The 19,749-nt window shown below is 59.6% G+C and overlaps 3 protein-coding genes across 3 annotated transcripts in view; 1 reads left to right on the forward strand and 2 right to left on the reverse strand.

The window, feature by feature from the left end:
• Positions 1-10: 10 nt before the first annotated feature.
• DYNLT4 (dynein light chain Tctex-type 4) lies at positions 11-1,104 on the reverse strand. The gene is made up of 2 exons (XM_042820012.1): positions 849-1,104; positions 11-724 (listed from the first exon to the last, which is right to left on the reverse strand). Exon 2 carries the CDS (start codon positions 713-715, stop codon positions 38-40), a length of 678 nt encoding a protein of 225 aa, XP_042675946.1. The 5' UTR covers positions 716-724; positions 849-1,104; the 3' UTR covers positions 11-37.
• BTBD19 (BTB domain containing 19) lies at positions 33-7,613 on the forward strand. The gene is given in 13 exon segments (XM_042820013.1): positions 33-394; positions 982-1,137; positions 1,389-1,499; positions 1,502-1,572; positions 2,059-2,067; positions 2,811-3,036; positions 3,626-3,679; positions 4,899-4,958; positions 6,194-6,262; positions 6,483-6,614; positions 6,695-6,820; positions 6,905-7,035; positions 7,144-7,613. Coding segments are annotated over 12 exon segments (1,047 nt in total). The 5' UTR covers positions 33-394; positions 982-1,095; the 3' UTR covers positions 7,160-7,613.
• PTCH2 (patched 2) overlaps positions 7,549-19,749 on the reverse strand; it is a 16,851-nt gene continuing 4,650 nt past the window's right edge. Inside the window, exons 2-23 of the mRNA XM_042819530.1 lie at positions 16,860-17,049; positions 16,683-16,752; positions 16,349-16,440; positions 14,802-14,997; positions 14,591-14,712; positions 14,230-14,377; positions 13,945-14,076; positions 13,708-13,863; positions 13,531-13,623; positions 13,327-13,452; positions 13,125-13,243; positions 12,616-13,021; positions 12,225-12,537; positions 11,930-12,072; positions 11,636-11,816; positions 10,878-11,161; positions 10,359-10,496; positions 10,102-10,244; positions 9,908-10,007; positions 9,408-9,653; positions 8,890-9,291; positions 7,549-8,717 (exon numbers count right to left, since the gene is read on the reverse strand). Coding sequence (XP_042675464.1) covers positions 8,890-9,291; positions 9,408-9,653; positions 9,908-10,007; positions 10,102-10,244; positions 10,359-10,496; positions 10,878-11,161; positions 11,636-11,816; positions 11,930-12,072; positions 12,225-12,537; positions 12,616-13,021; positions 13,125-13,243; positions 13,327-13,452; positions 13,531-13,623; positions 13,708-13,863; positions 13,945-14,076; positions 14,230-14,377; positions 14,591-14,712; positions 14,802-14,997; positions 16,349-16,440; positions 16,683-16,752; positions 16,860-17,049 — 3,800 coding nt within the window. The 3' untranslated portion in view covers positions 7,549-8,717. The remainder of the gene's footprint in view (positions 8,718-8,889; positions 9,292-9,407; positions 9,654-9,907; positions 10,008-10,101; positions 10,245-10,358; positions 10,497-10,877; positions 11,162-11,635; positions 11,817-11,929; positions 12,073-12,224; positions 12,538-12,615; positions 13,022-13,124; positions 13,244-13,326; positions 13,453-13,530; positions 13,624-13,707; positions 13,864-13,944; positions 14,077-14,229; positions 14,378-14,590; positions 14,713-14,801; positions 14,998-16,348; positions 16,441-16,682; positions 16,753-16,859; positions 17,050-19,749) is intronic.

The following is a 19,749-nucleotide window of genomic DNA, read 5'->3' on the forward strand; positions in this document are numbered from 1 at the left end:
GGGCTGCAGGTTGAGCACAGGTCAGGGCAGGTGACCTTTACTCAAAGTAAACCCCATGCACTATAGCAACAGCAAAGAGTGAGGCATTGCAGAAGGAAGCAGAGGCAAAGCTATCGCTTTCAGGGTCCCAAAGTGCCTGGCTGGCCACCAGCATGCTCTGCTGGCTGTGCTGGCCCAGCAGCACCTGGCACACCAGCTTGTAGCGGGGTGGCACCACCTCCTTTGCCCGGCCCCGCAGCAGCTCAGCCAGGCTCTGCAGCAGCACTGTGCTGCCCTGGGGGCTGTAGGCTGTGCCCCCCAGCACCCTGGCTAGGACTCCCTCCAGCACCCGCTGCACCCGCCCTGCGTTGAACCTGCAGCCTTCCTTCGGCCCCATCCTGTACGTGTTTTCCAGGTGGGTTTCTGGAATGGGTTGGAAAAGTGGGAGCCCTGAGAAACTCACACGGCTGTGGAGGAGCCAGGGTCCCACGGAGGGCCTCTTTCCCCCTGGGGCTGCCCCCACAGAGCTGCGGCGGCTGCCTGGGGGGCCTGGCAGGGTGCTGAGCATGGAGCTGCGGCGGGAAAGCAGCGGTGGGGCTTTGCCTTCCTCTGGGCCCCGTGTTGGAGCTGTGGGGTGGGAGCCACGGTGGATGGCTCGGGGATGAGGGGCTTCAGTGCCGTCTACAGCCATCACCCGCGTGGATGCTGCCAGTTCTAGGGATGGCTGCTCAGCCATACAGGTGGTCTGGAGTGGAGAAGAATCTCTGAGACCCTTGCCCTGGGCAAGAAGCCCCTTCTCCAACCCCCCCCTCTTCCCCCCCCCCCCAAATCCTCTACTCCCATTTGCCCCTCAGCTGCCCAGAACCCACCTCTCCCCTGGCTTGCAGCTTGTTGAGCTCCTGGAGCAAGAAGGGTTGCTACGTGACGCTGAAACTCCCCGTGGCACCGTAACTCTTTGTTTCCTGCTGCCTGCGCTGCCCTATTGTCCCATTTCCCCCACAGCTTGCTGCCAGCTGCAGCCTGGACTGCAGCCAGACTAGGGACACAGTGCCCTGTGATATAGGCTTCTCCTCCTGGACACCTCAAAAAACACCTCATGAGCATCCACTGCAATGGATGGAGAAAAGCTGTGTGAACTCTGCTGGGAGCGGCACCAAGGTTTGATGTTTTTGCCCCAGATATCATCCCCAGGTGCCACTTCTCCCAGGACTCCCAGGCCTGGGCACCCATTGAGCACAACAGTGGGGCAGCTGAGCCCCATGTTGTGCTGGGGATCCCTCTGCACCCGTGCCCCAAGTTGGAACAGCTCTGCCTGGAACCCAAGTGGAGTTTTCTCCCTGCATGGAGCCCAGCCCTGCTGGTACGCCCCGGCTGCCCCATCAATGTGCCTTTGTCTGCCCCGACTGCAGATCTATTTAGGGAAAGTGGAGACGGCCTTTGTGTATCTATCTGCTGCTGAAGGTATTTATAGCTCACTGCAGGCTCGTGCTGCCAAGCACGCCGGCAGCTGCACTCTGCTCCTTGGGCTCTGGCTGTCCTTTCCTTCCACCCGCATCCACCGCTTTCCTACGCAGACCCGAGGGCTGCAGAGCAGCTCAAGGGTGGGCTTCCCCGCTTGCCTCCCCTTTACTCGGCCCCAGTGCCTCTCCCAGCCCAGCTGCCCGCCTGCCTGTTTCCCTAGCAATGGGCCGTGACGCTGCGGCCTCCTCCCCAGGCCGGCCTCCTCCCCGCCTTCCTCCTCCGCCGTCCTCCCCATGGCCCGCTCCTGCTCGGCCCGGCTGCATGGCGAGGCGGCCGCGTTCACCGCTGCCCTCCGCTCCCTGGTCAACAACCCCCAGTTCAGGTGAGGGGGAAGGCTGGCTGCCGCCATCTTCCCCTCCGGCATTCCCCTGGGAAGCTCCTGGCAGCCTATGGGATGTGCATGACTTCTGCACGGCTCTTGGGCCGTTCCCCCCTCCTCTATCTGCTCCTGCTCCATCTTGGCTTCAGCCGCGCTTCCTCTCGCTATCTCTGCTGACACCTCATGGCCGTGGAGCAGGGGGCAGCCCCACGGGGCCCTGGCGGTGTTCCTGCCAGGAGCAGTGCTGGGTGGTCAACGTGTGTGGTCCCCTTTGCCCATCTCATGCCGAAGCCTGGCAGAAGCATTGGTGTTATCACAAGAAATCCTGTGTTGGCCACCCAGAAGAGAAATCCCAGTGAAAACCCCACAAACTCCAGTGCCAGGAAAGTTTCTGTGGGGGTCTGGCCATCCTCAGATCGCATCCTATACCATGCATCCTCCAGCTTTTGTACTGTGAAATTTGCACTCTGCATCTACCGGCGTTTCTTCTGCATCCTGCAACCCAAAATCTGCACCCTGTGCTTCCTGACCTAGGCCCTGACCCTGTGCATCCTGCACCTAGATCTTGCACTCTGTGGCTTGTAATCCCTATCCCACAGCTCACAGCCTACACCCCACATTCCACTTCCTCCTCCTTCCCCTGTAGACTGCAACCATGGAGAAGTTTTATTCAGTCCACTTTGCTGTTGGATTTATGGAGGACTCATATGGCACTGCTCAGATCCAGACCTGGGATGGGCCAGGTGTCCTCACCTTCAGTGGGTCACCATGAGGGACAGGTTTGCTGCCCTACTGGGACTGGAGAAGAGCACAACAGGGGATGAGGAAATAACAGGACTGTAGCCAGCACAACTGCACAAAGACTGTGGGGCTGGAGGAGCCAGGGAGGCAGTGGAACCCTATGCCCTACAATCAACCCACCACCTTGCGCCCTGTCCCAGCCCTGGGGTTGGTGTCCTCCCTGTCCTTCATGATTCCCTCTCCCCAACAGTGATGTGACGTTCGTGGTGGGCCGGGAGAAGCAGCAGGTGTTTGCACATCGCTGTGTGCTGGCATGCCGCTGCCAGGCATTCCGGGGGATGCTGACAAGCAACGAGGATCCCCTCAGCAGTGTCCCAGCTCAGGGACCCTTCATCCTGGGCAATGTGCAGCCAGAAGTCTTCCTAGCCGTCATTGAGTTCCTCTACACTAACAGCGTCACTCTCAACAGCCATACTGTGAGTGGGGATGGGGGAATGCATGGGGAAATTAATGGGTGGAGGGGAGCTTTGTTGCTCCAAGGGATGTTTGGCCATCTGTGCAGTGAGTATGTGGAGCCTCAGTACAGCACTGTGAGGTGTCAAGTGTACCGTGTTCCCCAGGTGGCTTGGGACAACCATGAGTGTGGGACAGGGATATCAGAGAGGGGGAGCTCTGCTTTTGTTCTATCTTGCAGCAGCTCCTCTCCCATATGTTTGTAGCCCAGAACTTTCATAGAGAAAGGGGGATGCATCCCAGTGCTCCCTGAGCTGCTATGCCCAGTATGTATGTGTATATATATATATATATATATATATATATATGTATATAAATTTTACACATATATATGTGCTGGTATATCAGGAAAACATTCTGCAACAGAGGGCAATGGGCATAGAACAGGCTCCCCATGGCAGCGGTCAAGGCCCTATGCTGCCAGAGTTCAAGGGGCATCTGGACAGTGCTCTTAGACATAGAATTTGAGTGGTCTGCTGTGGAGCCAGGAATTGGCTTCTGATCCTTGAGGGTCCTTTCCAGCTTGGGATATTCTATGATTTTGTGCTATAGGTGCTAGAGGTGCTGACCTCATCGGTGGAGTACGGCCTGCAGGACCTTTGCAAGGTATGACCCTGCTTAGACTTGGGGTAGTGAGTTCTCTATGCTGCTATGCTGAGGAGCACGCCAGTACAGCCAGAGCTGGGAAAACCCCACGGCAGGACAGAGGATCATGTATCTCCCACCCCATGAAGGGCAATAGGAAAGCCCCAGTGTCTTCGGGTGCCTTCTGGCTGTGTCAGGAGGATGCTGTTGGGAAAGTCCCACTCTGGGGAGCACTGGGCACCCTTTGGGGCTGCTGCGGGCTGGGAGGCCTTGGGGAGGCAGCAGAAAGCAAAGTGGAGCGGTGGGAGCTGATGGGCTCCATTAGGGATGCAGTCAGGCAGATGGACGGGAAGTGGGACAAGGGGAGGGAGCTCTTTGAGCAGCTGGGACACGTCACCAGAGCCATTCCTGCATTACGGCTGGGCCTATCGCGTGACCTGCACCTCACACCCGGACTTCCCCTCCCTCAGCAGTGCAGTGGGGAAGGAGTTTGTTGAGGATGTGAGAGCTGCCAGAGCAGCCCCACGTCTCACAAGGACATGCTCAGCAAGACCCCAGCCGTGGCACCAGGTGGACAGAAGTGTGAGGTGTAGAGCTGGGGGTTTGCAGTCATCCAGCAAGGGCATCCCCAGAGCAATTCCTTCATCAGTAGATGCATGTGAAGGTGGGGATCAAGTGACAGCTGGGGAAGCCCCTGGCTCTGTCCCCAGCTGCAGGGTGACTCAGGGCCCTTCTGCTCCAGCAAATGGCTCCTCCCCACAGATCACATCACTTTGGGTTTCCCAGGGCCCTCTGTCCCCACATGGCTTGTGTCCCCATGTGGGAGGCATGTGGGGTGGGCAGGAAGGAATCCATCTGGCTGTGTCCCAGCTGCATTCGGACTGCAGCCACAGATGCTCCTCTCCAAGCAGGGAGAGCTGGGGTCACCCAGTATTTACAGCTGGGGACAGTGTCCTCATGGCAGTACTGGATCACGGCTGGAGTTGGGTCACCTTCCTCAGGATACGCAGTTGGCCTGGGTTTGATCATTGCAGACTCTCACCACAGCTGAATCTCTGCTCACATGCTCTGCCACAAAACTTCTCCCCTCAGCCCATCCAATATGTTACAGAACCCCACGGGGCTCCTCCACCCCTATCCAATGTCCTGTGTCCAGGGGGCTGAGGGGATGCTGAACATCACGGGGATGGCGGTGGGGTCCCCTGCTCTGGCCACCCACTCTCTCCCGTTCACCTTGCAGCTCTGTGTGGAGTTCATTAAGGACACGCTGAGTGTGGAGCAGGTCTGTGAGGCCCTGCAGGTAAGTGGCACCTGGCTCTGATGTGGCCAGCAGGGATGGTGCTCTGGTCCCCCATGTGGGCAATGGGCCACCTGCAGGGCGAGGATCAGCCTGGGGTGCTGGGGAAAAAACAGTGACAACTTCCCAAGGAGCGTCACAGAGAGTAAAAATAACTCTGCTATTTTGGAGTCTGAGTTGGCTGATGGGGCAGGATTTTCCTCCCCTCCCACTCAGCAACTGTCCTGTCCCCTGAGGACATCACACTGGTGTGGGCCACCACAGCCCCAAGACCGTGCTCCTCTCCACAGGGCCAGATAGAATTCCCCAGGATGGATTTTGGGGTCGTTTCCCAAAACTCTGCTGAGATTTGGGCCACTCAGGAGTAGTTGGGAGGCCCTGTGACTACTTGGTGGGACTGCTGCCTCGTGCTCCTAGGGCAAGGATGGGAGATGATTTATATACCCCATGCACCCAGGACTGACCCTACAGCCATGACCAAAGTGATGCCTCTCAGTGAGATGCTGGCCCTGGTGAGCAGAAGCTCCCATCCCACGTGGTACCTGACCACCATGGTGTAAACAGAGCTAAATTGGGCTCAGAGGAAAGAATCAGAAAACCCCAGAACAAAACAAACCTGAAGTAAACATCTCGCTCTGCCCTACTGGCTTGCATTAGCTCCAGTCCCAGCCAAGGCTGTGGGGGAGGTGACACTGTAAGATCCCTTGTACCCCACGTGCACAGGCTGTCTCTGCCTGGGGATGAGGGCATGTTACGATGACCTGAGAAGGGTACAGTAATGGGCAGAGTCAGCCTAGGGGTAAGTTTTACTCTGGGAGAGGATAAAAGCCCCCCCAGATTCCTTTTGCAGCAGGGAATGGTGACAACAGGGCAGGCTGCGTGGTGGCGCAGGGGGTACACCTCAAAGGGCCGCGTGCCAACCTTGTGTCTAGGTGAGAAAAGATGACTGTGGGCAACCTCATGTCCACCCAGAGCCTGGTGATGTCCCTGAGTGTCTGTGAGAGCTTGGATGTTTCTGCTTATAACTAGGGCTGGCTGGAGCCACCAAACCCTTTGCCATGGGCTGGCTAAGAGCGGGTGCCTTGCCCCATGTGCTGGCACCGTGCATGGGGCTGCTCTTCTTACCTGAGTCTGAGAGCACTTCAGGGCTGGTAGCATGGGGAGGATTCTCAAGAGGGGCTTTGGGAGGGGTCCCTCCTGCCCTGGGGACCCTCACGGGTGTCTCTCATGTTCCACAGGCTGCAGTGACCTACGGGCAGGCAGATCTCCAGAAGCACTGCCTGGCGTTCATTGAGAGCTACACCATGGTATGGCTGCAAGGGGAAACAGGGAGCAAACAGGGACACGGTGTGGGGCAAGGGAATGGGGCCAGGAGAATGGTAGGACTGGAGCTGGGGAGGAAATGGTTTTTTTGGGAGAAGGTGCTGGAAGCCAGGCTGGGGATGGGCCGGGGGGGGGTGCTGGGGTGCCAGACAGGGTTGGTGTGAGGGCTGTAGGTGGGTGTTGGTTCAAGCAGTGCACTCGCAGGCAGTGGTGCAGACACGGGGCTTCCACGAGCTCTCCGACACGGTGCTGGCACGGGTGCTGCGCAGCGACCACCTGGCTGCAGATGAGCTGGACCTGGTGCAAGCTGTGCGGGAGTGGGCGCATGTCAGTTCGGTGAGTGCGGCACGGCGGGGTGGTGCTCTCCCAAAACCCCTCAATGTCTGCTCCATCTATCCATCCCTAATGTCCCACAGGCAGTCCTGGGGCGCCCGGTACCTGAGGTGGCCGCTCTGCCTGTGCAGGAGCTGCGCCTGCCCTTGCTGGCACCCAGCGAGCTGGCAACGCTGGAAAGCCAAAATCAACGCGACCTGCTCATCCCAGTGAGTTGTGGGGTGCCCTGTTGCTTCTTGGGGATGTCATGGGGCTGGTTTGGGGTACCCACACTGTTGTCCCCGTCTGGGCAGGTCGATAGCATCGCAGCAGCCTGGCGGTCCCATGCACTGCGGTGTGGAAGCGGGGTGCCCCCCCACCTGTGTCGGCCCCGGCACGGCACGCGACCCCGCAACCACCATCGCCACCTGGACCCACACAGCAAGTAGGGCCTATGCCTCCCTCCTGCCCCCTGGAGCACTTCTGCTCCAGGGGGTAGTAGGTGCTGAGCACTCCTGGAGCAGCAATAAAGCACTTTTCCCCCACTTGACAGATTAGGGGCAGGATAGGAGGATCATGCCCGTGCGGGGCTCCGGGGCATCCGAAGGATGGGATGGGGGCACAGGATGAGCCCCCATTCAACCTTATCCCATCCAGGTCTCATTCTTCTCCGAGGCGGTGCTGCCCTCCGCTGGCAGCAGGACTGTGCTACAGGAGTGCACCAGGGCCCCCGCGTGGCAGAGACGAAGAAGGGCCTCAGCGTGGCATGAGGCAGCTCCCAGACTCAAGCCCAGCACAGCCTGGGCTGCAAAATCCCCATCACCACCCCCGTCCTCTTTGCACAGCCCATTGCACGCACAGCTGTGTATATCTCATCCACCCCCGGAGTTGTGCCCCCCAGGAGACAGGGTCAGACACAGCGGATAATTTATATATAATATATATATTTACTCTTTAAAAATAAACCTTCAGTCCCCACTACCGCCTGTACAAACTACAAAAATAAACCTTTGCTCTCTTTGATATAAATAACTTAGATGGCGTGGTTGGGGGGGGGGGAGGGGCGGCTGCCCACCGTGCCCACGCCTGGCACGGGGACGAGGACCCCAGGGCCACCCCAGCACAGCAGCAGTGTCAGGGGGCCAGGGCAGTGGGCACAGCAACACCGCTGGAGTTAAAGTGCTGGGTAACGGCGTGGATGGTGCCCGGGATGGGGAGGGGAGTTGGCAGGGGGAGATGGCCCCATTGCATGGACACGGGGCAAGAAAGTTGCTTTCCCAGCTGGATGAGCCCATTGGCAGTGTGAGTGCCCTACACAGGGCAGAGCTGTGACTGTGGGACATCGCAGGGGCTTGGCACAGCGAGGAGCACCCCAAGGACCCCTTCTCCCTCCCCCAAATCCTGCCTGTGTGCTGGCAGCAATAGGCTCCCCAGCACATCCCCCAGCTCTGTCCCTCCTGTGCTCACTGGTAGGGAAACTGAGGCACAGAGAGGATGGGGGAACATGGGGCAGCCCCTCACTACCCCACCCCAAGCAGCCTGACAAGGCCCTTGGCTGAGAAATAAATCTTTTAAAATAAGCTTAAAAATATATATCTCTCTATAGATAGTTTCCCTTTGCAAATAAATAAAGGTGGGGGATGCCTACCCTGGGCCTTGCCCACGGCTCTGGGGTACCTGCCTTATCAGGCAGGGGGGCACCAGGGAAAGGCAGCCCAGCAGGTGGCCGGGGGGGGTCCCAGGAGGAGGTGACGGGGAGCAGGCGGTGGCCCCATGAAGGGAGGTGGCAGAGCAGAGGGCTGGGCTCTGCGCTCCTGTGCCAGCAGCTCCAGAAACAGAGGGGGAGTTAGTGCTTCCATTTCTGGGGAGCACAGGCACAGGGCGACCCCAAGGCACATAGGGAGACACGGCCCTGTTGGCACAGCACGGCCTGCACATAGCTTGCATAGGAACGCCAGCCTGCCCTGTCAAGCCTGGGTGTGGGGCCGTGGGGGGCCGATCCTCTTCGGCTGAGACCGGAGCATCGCCGCTAGGGCGATTAGCAGCACAACACGGGCGAGCCCGCTCTGCACCTTCTGTTCCATGCTGGGAGTTGCCAGCCTGGGTTCCATCCATGGAGCTGGTGACCTGTGGGGAGACAGCGGGAGATCAGCTGGGAGTTCAGAGTTCAGAACCCAAACTGTATCCCTATGCCATGCAACAGCACCTGCACCCAGTAGCGCTTCTGCAGCATTAGGCCACTGTTTGGGCAGCTGGCAAGAACAAGGAGGGGGATGTGGGCATCGTGCCCCCAGCTCACCTAGCGCCGGGTGCCTGCCCCGTGGCGTCCCAGGCTTTGCATCTCAAAGGAGTCAGGCATGGTGCTGGGCTCCTCCACACTGTCCGTTTCGGTGCCAAAGCTGGGGTAGGAGCCAGGCAGCGTGGGGTGCAGCGCCACCGTCACCGAAGCAGTGGCTGTGACTGTGGTGTAGCTGCCGGCAGGGCCCTGCAGGTGGGTGCTGTAGGCTGGCAGGGGGGCCCGAGGGGCTGGCCAGGCACTGGAGGAGCAGGGCTGACCCGGCCGAGGCAGTGCTGTGGGGTGTGGGTAGTCTCTAGCCAGTGTGGGGCATGGCTCCCCTAAAGGCAGTGAAGCTGCAGGCTGGGGGACGGGCTGCTCCTTCTTCCCCTGGACCTCCGGGCTGTCCTTGTAGGGCTTCAGCACCTAAGGAGGAGCACGGTGGGGGTGGCTGAGCATCCCTCTGGCACCACCCTGCCAACCCCCACGTCTCCGCCCCTCGGCTCCATCCGACCACCACACAGACACATGGAGACACTCACAGTGATGCGGGGAAAGCTGGGGTCCTTGCCAGCCTCCAGCAGAATGTGTGCGGGGGCAGGGGGCACAATGAAGGGTCCCTGGGGGCTGCCTGGCCCCACACCATCGCCATAGCACTCTGTGTCTGAGGTATCAGTGAAGGCAGCGGGCCAGGCGGGGGCACGGCGGATGTACAGACCCCCAGGGCCTAGGCACGGGGGCACCGGCTCTGCTGGGGGCAGGCGGGGGCCATTATCCACAGGAGATGCCTAGGGAGAGAGGAGATAGTGTAAGGGGTGTCAGAGACACACAGAGATGGGGTCAAGCAGGGATGGGACAACTGGATATGGGGCAAAGAAGGAATAGAGTAAAAAGCAAGAGTGAGGCTTAGGTGAGGGGAAGGCTGAGGTAGGTGTGTGTGGGATGACATCAGGACTGGGCTAGGCAGGGATGGATGTAGGGTGAAGGTAGGGCACAGAGCAATGGGGTATTAGGACAGGTGGGCATGGGATGGGAGTCATACCTCGGAGGGTGGCCCGATGACTGATAGCAGGACAGGCAGCAGCACCAGCCCATTGAGCAGCCCCAGGAGCGTCAGGATGGTGAGCACCGCAAAGAAGTACCTGCAGGTAGATGGGCAGAGGGCTGAGTGGGCTCACTGCCCCCCCCCAGCCCCACTGTGACCCAGCACTGCCGGATGGGGTCCCCAGCCCTCACCTCATGATGAAGTCAAACTCAGAGCTGGCCAACATGAGGACGCCCAGGAGGGTAGAGACGGCACCGTCCATCACAGGGGCAAAGGTGTGCTCCAAGGCGGCAGCTGAGCGCACGTTCCTGCTCCCAACTGCCGTAAGGAAGCCCTGCGGAAGGTGGGAGGATTACGGAGGGCTCATCCTGATGGGGTGAGGGGGACACTGGGTCCAGGGGTGGAATTGGGGTGCCCCATGGACAGGCAGGGGTCTACCATTGCTCACCAGGGCCACGTGGACAGTGAACTCCACACCGATGCCAACTGAAGCGATGAGGATGACCACAGGGATGGCACTCAGCTTGATGCCCATCAGCCCCATAATGCCGAACAGTTCCACCGCCATCATGGCCAGGATGGAGACCTGGGAGCAGAGGGGTCAGCGAGGGGGTGCTCCAGTGCACGCCATGCCCAACACAAACCATAATAGGATGATTGTGTCCTCAACCTATTGTCTCTTCCTGCTCAATTTGGGGTGTCTCTTTTGCCATCTATTGGGTGATGCTCTCCACGCCCTTCACAAGGAATATCCTTACAAATCAGGGTAGATGTGGCACTGAGTGGCGTGTTGAGTAGGCATGGTGGGGATGGGTTGATGGTTGGACTAGATGATCTTAGTGGTCTTTTCCAACCTCAATGATTCTATGATTTTATTCCCGATTCCCGCTACAGGTGTCCTCCACCCACCGCCACCTCCACATGGGCATCCATCCCCAAGAAGCAGGTACCGGGGGCACACACTCACGATGATACCGGCCGTCCAGGGGTTGAGCAGCAGCAGGGCGCAGACGAGAAAGGTGCAGGCCAGCAGGATGCTGATGGCCAACAGGAACCAGTGGCGCAGGCCGATGTATTGCTCCCAGAAGAGGAAGGGGTAGCCGCTGGGGTAACTCAGCACGCCATGGCGCTGGGCCGCCTCCTGGCAGATGGCCCGCACGCTCTCAATTGCCTCAACGAAGTCGGCTGTGCGACGCAGCCCGCTCAGGTAGAAGGGGAACTGGGCGAACTCCAGTGGCTGGGCTGCTGGGACTGAGGAGGAGAGCATAGGGTAGCACAGAGGAAATCAACTTCGTGTGAATGCAGTCAAGGTATGTGCCTGGGCACATTCGAGTAGCTGGGCATTGCCCAGGCAGGTGGTGGGGTCACTGTCCCTGCAGGTGTTCAAGAACCATAGAGATGTGGCACTGAGGGACATGGTCAGTGGGCAATATTGGTGGTAGGTGGACAGTTGGACTGAACGACCTTTGAGGTCTTTTCCAACCTTAATGATTCTACTCTATGATTCTATGAGTATCACAAGGCTAGGGACAAGGAGTTGGGGGTACAGAGTGATGCTCGGGGTGTAGGGCAAAGAGAGTGCAGAGCAAGAAGATGCAGGATACATCTCCATCACGGGATGCCCATGTGATGAGGGATGCTGGGGGTTTCTCAAGGGGCAGGGAGCAGCGTCCCCATGCCAGGGGATGCTTGGGGCCACGGGGACCTCGCTAGGCGCTCACTCACTTCGCAGGTTCTCGCCCGTAGTGTCGTACTTGTCATGGATCCACTCAGGCGGCGGTGGGTAGAAGTTGGCCTGAGAGGCAGCGAAGCCCAGGGGGTCATTGCTGGCCCACACTGTCAGGCAGATGTAGAAGGTGTCTGGGGGGATGATGCCATTCTCATCCACCAACCGCCGTGTGGTCAACTATGGGGGTGGCAGGGATGGTGGTCAGAAGAGTGGTGGGCACAGCTCAGGATACAGCCCCTCTGCTCCATCCCCAGCCCCACTGCTCCATCCCCAGCTCTATCCCCAAGCACCTGGTTGAAGTTGAATGGCTCCTTCTTGTTGCCAGTCTGGATGAGGAGCTTGTAGGCCAGTGCCCCATCCTCAGAGCCATTGCGATAGCTATCATGGGTGATGCGGCCGGCTTGCCAGTCCCTGTCAAAGGTGGCCTGGAGCCCTAGGGACAAAGCATGGGGTGAGTATCCCTGGGGGCACCATGGGGACACCATGGGATCCTCCCACCCACTGGGGCTCCAGAGGATGCAATGCATTTGGGAAGGTATTTCTTGGCATAAAGGTTGGGGTGGAAGCTCTGGGGATGCCCCTTACCTCGCAGCCAGTCCTGGAAGTAGTGGAGCCACATCTTGGGCAGGTCATGGTTGCCCTCACGCACCACGTACTTGACAGTGCTGAAGGCTTGGTGCAGGCTGAGAAGGGCAGCCTGGGCACCCGGGTAGTGGAAGCCACCCTTGGTGACGATGAACATGTTGTAGAAGGAGAAATACTTGAACTGGGCTGAGATGAAGGCGTGAGCCTTGGTATCCCGCGGCACAATGTCTGTCAGGTAGAGTCCGTCATGCACCATGGTGGTGCCGTAGAGGCTCAGTCCCAACAGTGCCAAGAAGAGGACCACCACCACCACCTGTAGGGACAACAGGTCAACCAACGTCTCGCTCTACCATGCTGCATCACACAACCTCACACCCCCACCCAACTTCACCTTGGTCTGGGTCCGCAGCAGGAGCGGGGCATACTTCTCACGGGCAAAGTCGGAGAGGCTCCAGCGGCACAAGGGCAGCGGCACACACTCGCGCCCGCCCTTAGCCTCGTCCAGCTGGGCCAGCAGGTCCCGCGTGGAGCTGGAGGGGGTGAAGACCTGCGAGCCCAATGGGTCGGCAGGCGGCAGCAGCACGGCGGGCGAGGTGCACACCTGGGAGGTGGGTGGCAGGACGGTGACGATGTGGTGGCCCGAGGGGTCGCACTGGGTGAAGGCCTGCACGGTGGTGGTGATCTGAGTGCTGGTGGCCACGCCGGGGTGGCCGTAGGGGGACGGGTGGGAGGCATGGTTGTCGTTGGCATCGGCCAACTCCTGGGGTTGGATCTGGATGACCCGTGAGGAGCAAGGGCTGTGGGAAGAGGAAGGAGGAGGTGGTGAGGAAATGAGCAGGGCTGCCCATGGGGCTGTTTTGGGTGGGACATGAAGGTCCATCCCTGGCAGATATCTGCTACCTGTAGAAGCAGCAGAGGATGTCGAGGCGGCGCTTCTCCCGCCGATACAGGTCCAGGCTCAGTATGGCAGGGAAGATGAACAGCACCATGGCGAAGTTGAACACCACCACCACTGCTGCCTGCGGGCAGAGGGACATGTCAGAACCAGGCTCTTCCCACCCCACAGCATGGGTCACCAGTCCCCAGTGGGTGCAGAGCATACCTGGAGTGAGAAGGCACGCAGGGCGGGGATGGGCACCAGGGCAGCCATGAAGAAGGCAATCATGTTGCTGATGGAGGTGAGAGCCACGCTGGTCCCCGTGCGCCGCAGGCACTCTCCTGTCCGCTCCTGCAGGACACAGAGGGACACAGTGACAAGGGACCGTGGGGAACAGTGGGGCATCCCAGGGCTGGGCTGAGTGCTCACCTTGAAGGGGATGTGCTGGCTGGTCTCAGTGAAGGCATGAGCCAGGAGGAACATGTCATCCACACCAATGCCGAGGGCCAGGAAGGGCAGCACCTGCCAGAGAGCAGCCAGTGTCAGCATGGGGACACAGCCACCACTTGGGACAAGGGGACCCACAGCTCTTCCCCCAGCATCTACCTGCGTGGTGGCTGCATTGAAGGAGATACCGAGCAGTGAGCAGAGCCCTAAGCCAGAGGCCACAGAGAGGGCCACCAGCAGGACCCCGGCCAGGCCCACGGCACCCTGTGACTTGGAGCAGTCCCAGCGCAGCATGGTGACACAGGCATAGGCCAGCTGGAGGAGCACAGCAATTAACAAGGAGGCAGTGGGCAGGGAGGGATGGAGCAGGAGATGGACAGAGGGGAGTATACACACCATGAGGAGGTATCCCCCAGCCACCCGGATGGCACTGACGTCAGAGAAGGACTTCATGATGTCGTTGAGTGTGGTGGTAGAGAAGGCATGGATGTTCTGTGTGGCGTTGGGTGGGATGGAGTCCTGCGCCAGCTGCAGGGCATACATCCCATTAGACAGAGCCATGACACGTCACCCCATAACAGGACACAGAGGGCGAGCATTGCCTGGGGACCCGTTGGACCACAAGCATGGCGCTGGCACCCATGGCCATGTGAGACTCAGGCAGCTGTCCCTGGTGCCCACCTCCACGAATTTCCTCTGCCAGGCCTCCAGGATAGCACCTGCCTTCTCCTCACTCCAGCTGATGTCATGGATCTCATAGTCATCCTTGAAGTGCTCAAACAGCTGCCGAGGGCTCATGAGAAGGAACATTGTCTGCAGGGCCTCGGCACTGGGGAGACACACACACATCCTGCTGGGATCAGAGCTGCAGCACTCTGTGTCCTGGGTCCCCCCAGAGTTCCACAGAATTTGTCCCTCTTATCCCCAGCCTTGCTCCAAAGCACTGTTCCCCTTGTCAAAGTGTTCCCTAGGGTGCTGGATGAGAACACCACCACTACAGGACCCCACGCTGTGCCCAGTGATCCTGCACTGCAGCCTTTACCTTAGCAGCTTGCCCTGGGAGTCTTTGGTTGTGCCGCCCAAAATCAGCTCCTCCTGCCAGCGCATGAACTTCCTGGAGAAGCCATGGCAGCCCCCAGAGAGCTCCGCCGGGATGTCGGGGCTCTGCCGGAGGAGGGAAGGCAGTGTCAGACGTGGGCAGAGAATGGTGAGCCCTCCTGGTTGCACCCCAATCCCAATGGGCTGTCACCCACCTGCTGGCTCTGCTTGTTGGGGGCGCTGGAGGGGCACTGGGGGTCCTGGGGGTCCAGGCAGGGTCGCTCCATATAAGCCTGCCCCACTTCAGCCTTATCCAGCAGCTCCTTGAAACCTTCTAGGGATGTGAACTGCCCCAGCTCCTCCATCAGCTGCAGAGGGTCCAAGTTGCTCCACTGGATATCAGGACGGCCCCTGCGGAGAAAGCAGCACGGGGCGACGCTGAAACCCCCCACCACAGACCTCACTGCATGGGGTCAGCACCCCGACATCCCTGACGGCAGGGCTGGGGGGGAAGCATCGGTCCTTGATGCATCCCGCAGCGTCCCTGAGCTCCGGCGCAGCGGGCCGTGCCCTGAGTCAAGCAGCGTGCCTGATCCTGTTAGGCTGGGACAAAGGGGGGCAGGCGGCCCCGCGCGCCCCGCTCCCTGCAAGCAGTCAGCACGATTACTGCCCGCGGATAACATCTTGATAGAGCGAGTGGGGAGGGGATGTTGGCCCATTCTACTCTCAGGTTTTGGGGTCTGCTATAGGGTCGGGGTACGGAGCGAGGATGGGAGTTCAGGAAATGGGGCTTTTCTGCTGCCTACGTAGGATGCTCCGCTCCAGACTCCACTCCAGGCTCCCAGCCCCAGTAGTTCTTTGAGAGAGGACAGACTAAAAGAAGCCAACTAACCCAATCCAGAGCTGCAAAAAGGGAAAGAGAAAGCCCAGAGCAAGTGCGGGCTCTGGGGAGAAGTGCAGCCCAATGATTCATGAAGGCTGGCTGGGCCGGAGCCGGGTGCTCCAGATTCCCACATACCAACTGGAGCCGCTGCCACTTCCAAAGAGAGCCCCTTTTATCTGCTCTGCTTGCTTCACTGAGCCAGGGCAAATCCTTTTGTCTTTCCACAGATTGCCACGCTTTGTTCTCCCAGCTCCCTCCCTGCTCACCCCTCAGAGCCTTAAAAAGGGGACAGAGTCCCGGGGCTGCCTCATGGGTACCGCTGCGGGGAGGTGCCCTGCTGCCACTCCTTGTCCAGATCCAGATCCTCAAGAATCCCTGATTTGTCCCCAAGCGTAGGGACGATGCCAGTCCCAGCGCAGACAGTGCCACTGGTGCCACGCTCGCTGCCGGCCAGGCTGGGATGCACAATCCCAGAGTCTAAGGGGGGGCCAAACAGTCCGCCCCCCCGCCCCCCCCCCCCCCGTGCTGGCTGGGCACGCCAAGGCCCCTTCCCCCTCCTCCGATCCCTGAATAAGGCCACTATTTCATCTGGTTGGCAACGGGCAGCTTTCAGAGCGGCATTAGCATGAGAAAGCGCGGGGCTGCGTTTGCTGACAATGCACAAGGCTGCCCGGGCTCTCCCGGACAAACACGGCTGTAAACAGAAGGAATGCAGGGGGCCTCCCCAGGCCCCACCAAAAAGCACCCAGGGCGGGGAGACGAGCATGGAGCGAGCAGCCCCATGCACCTGCACCTCGCTGTCCCTATGTCCCCATCCCAGGGCTGGGGGTGACGGGGATGTGCCACCAGGGCCCCCACTAGTGTCCCCCATACACTCACGGGAGATAGGCTGAGCCTCCCTGCAGCTTGGCCCCTTCCCAGAAGCAGTCCAGCGGTGTCAGGATCACACAGGGGAACAGCTTCTCGATCATCTGCAGGAGGAAGAGTGGCAGTGGTTGGAGGGATGCACTGTGCCACCGCCCTGTGCACGTGCCTGTACCACCACCTCCCATCCTGGCCCCAATCGCCCTACATGCAGCTGGAGAGCTGCACACTCCCAGCAGGTGGGTTTTTACCATTTACTGCTCCATTCTCAGTGGGCAGATGGCCAGGGATGGGAGTCCCATGGCACCAGTGCCCCCACTGACCCACTCAGCGCCACGCTCAGACTCACCCTCTCAATCATTCCATTTTCAATAATGGGGACTCCTGACTTGTAGCAGATCTTGTTCAAATCCCACGATCTGCAACAGGAGGAGAATCTGAGGACGGGTTCTGTGCCACGGGAGAGTGAGAGGGGGACGCAGGGCACAGCAGGAGTCTCTGACACCCCATCTGGAGGAGGACTCACTTTCCGTACAGCGAGACTTGCACTTTGCTGGCAGCCAAGGCCGCCTCGAGGTGGAGCTGCAGGGCCTCCTGCGTCAGGATGTTCTCTCCTTCGCGTTTCGGGGTCTGGATCAGCATCTGGGATGTGTAGACAGACTCCTCACCCAGCTTCTCCTTCGTGTAGCGGAGCTCCTGGCTGACACGGCTGCCCGCTGTGGGATGGGAGGAGACCATGACACTGGGGCCACCGACACTCTGTCTCAGCACAGCACCCACCGAGAGACACCTAGGGATGTGAACAGTCCCCAAGTGCAACCAAACCCGGGGGACGTCTTGCCATGGGGGTCTCCCAGCTGCTGACCTCTATGCGCTCACACCCCAAAAGCACGCATTCATCCCGTCTGTCCTGCCAGCTCATTGGCTTTGCCTTTCCTGGAAAATCCCCGTGGGCAGCAGGAAGGATCACACCCCCTCCACTCCCACCTGGAGCAGAAGAATGACCAACAGAGCTGCCCTGGGAGCACCTGCGGACAGAGGGACAGAAGGGCACCGGGGGCCCTTTTGGCACCTGCAAGGCACAGGAAGCCATCCTTAAATGCTATACAAGAGTTTCGGCAACCCACTTTCCCAGCAGAACACTCTGACTTTTTTTCCAGCCATACACTGCAGACCCCATAGCACTCAGCTCCCAACTCACGGGGTACCCGAGATGAAGCCCCCAGCCTGGTGCCACCCTCTGAGGACACCACACATCCCGGTGCCGGGATGCAGTTCTCATCCATGCCGGGACCAGGACACTCCCTGGGCAAGAAGCCGGAGCCCGGCAGGCCTGGACCCCCGCCAGCACTGAGGAGGCCAGAGCAAGACCACAAATAAGCAGCAGAATCTTCCCCTTTTAATGACTTATTATATGGGTTGACTTTTTTTTGTTGTTGTTTGTTATATTTTCCTTCTTTTTTGGGCGGGGGGTGCCTTTATTGTTCCTGGCCTGGCTGAGGAGCAGCTGGTGTCCATCAGATGCCATTTGCGATGGAGGTTGTGCCAGGACTGGGGGAGCAATGGGAGGAGGGGGTAAGGGGGGGCATGGCTGTGGCCTTTGTGTGCGTGTGACAGAGGGGACGTCGGCGCCCAGGGCTGGGGACACGGGGAGGGAGGGTGCCGCGGGGGGAAGCATCCCTTCCCAGCAGGATGGGAGGTCGGGGCGGGGGGGGGAAGGGGGGGGTGCACCGCTGCTCTGATCTCAGTTGTGCCACCCACATGGATGGGCGGATGGTGCTGGAAGGGGGGCATGGGGTCCCACAGCCCAGGAGGGGGAAAATAGAGGACGCCCCCTCCTCCCTTCCACTAAATAAATAAATAAATAAATAAAATTTAAAAAAAAAAAAAAAAAATCGAGAGAAAATAAAAAGCCGTCCCTTGTAATTAGTGTTAATTTGGAACAGGGCACTGCGAGCCGTCAGCAAGCTTCAAAGGCAGTGAGGAAGCCTCAAATTCCAACACCCTAATTAAGCAAAGAGCAACATGAAAAGACACGGCAGCGTGCGCCGGGCTGCCAGGGACACTTCAAACGGGCACACGGCCGTCCCCAGGCTGGGAACAGAGCAGGACACCCCGCACCGAGCACAGGGGGCCAGAACGCCATGACAGCAACAATGAGCGCGGCTACGGGGACCTGGATGTAAATTTTGGAGGTTTTTTTTTGTTGTTGTTGTTGTTGTTTTAAAAACTCCAATTAACAAAGGGAGCCCTCAGCTCATTCACGCAAAGGGCCCTCTGGTTCCAATCAGACACCCAGCACTGCGATGAGCATCCCACCCTCCTCCCCCAGAGGGATGGATGTCTCCTGGGGTGCGCTGCATCCCCCGCGCGATGGACGGGGCTTTGGGTACCACGGGATGGGGACGGAGACTGGGGGTGATGGCACACATGGGGGGACACGGTAGCCAAGCGGGCGCCCAGAGGGGTCCCAGCACTGCGGGAGGCCTTGCGCATGGGCCGTGCTGTGGGAGCCCTCCCATAATTATGGCATCCACTGCTAGATTATAGGGCAGGGCAGGAGCCTCCCTGCCTCCTCCCTGGCCACCCTGCCTGAGCCACCCACCCTTCCAAGCTCCCCACAGCCCGGCAGTGGTTCACCCACAGCTGGAGGCACCAGTTTGTGCCCCAGGGAGTGACCAGACAGGGAACAGGAACCCAAAGAACTACCGTGGGTGGTGTCTTCCCCCAAACCATGGTGAGCCACAGGTCCAAGCACCCTCCTTAGACATCAGTTGGAAGGTCTGGGGACAGCAGACCCCGTGCCAAGGCCCCAGACAGGCACATCAGCACATGAACACAGTCCCACACTGAACTGCCACAGCCAGAGGGCAGAAAAGTGAGGAAGACGATGGAAAGCACTGCAGAAAGGCAGCGACCCCTCAAAAGATGCACTGCTACAGAGTCCATGCTGTATCCCCAAGGGTGGGTAGGCACTTGGGCACCAGCAGTTTTGGCACCACCACACTGCAGGTGGGCACTGTCAGAAGCTGTCACTGCTCAGGTGAGCAGGGTAGCAGGCAGTGAGCACATCCTCACTCAGCCCCCAGAAGAGAGGCCCAGGGCTGTGTGGCACAGGGTCTGGCACAGCTCTGCCCCAGCCGCAGCCATACCACCAGCAAAGGGCTCCCTTAGAGGGCAGAGATAGAGAGCAGCATCCGGATGAGGAACATCACACCGAGACCCTCCTCCAAGAACAGCCACCCCCCCCCCCCCAACAACATCCCCATATCCACACCCCCTCTGTGCAACCAGAGGCACTCGCAGTGCCATCAGCACAGTATGGACACAACGCATCACCGCTCCAGATCCATACATGAAACCCCTTCCAAAAAAGAGGGCAAGGGGTATGGGATTCCTCCCCCCCCCTTCCCCCC

Source organism: Centrocercus urophasianus, unplaced genomic scaffold (genome assembly GCF_019232065.1).
Source record: "Centrocercus urophasianus isolate 14NV4802_14NV808 unplaced genomic scaffold, USGS_Curo_1.0 seq_18, whole genome shotgun sequence".
NCBI lineage: Eukaryota > Metazoa > Chordata > Aves > Galliformes > Phasianidae > Centrocercus > Centrocercus urophasianus.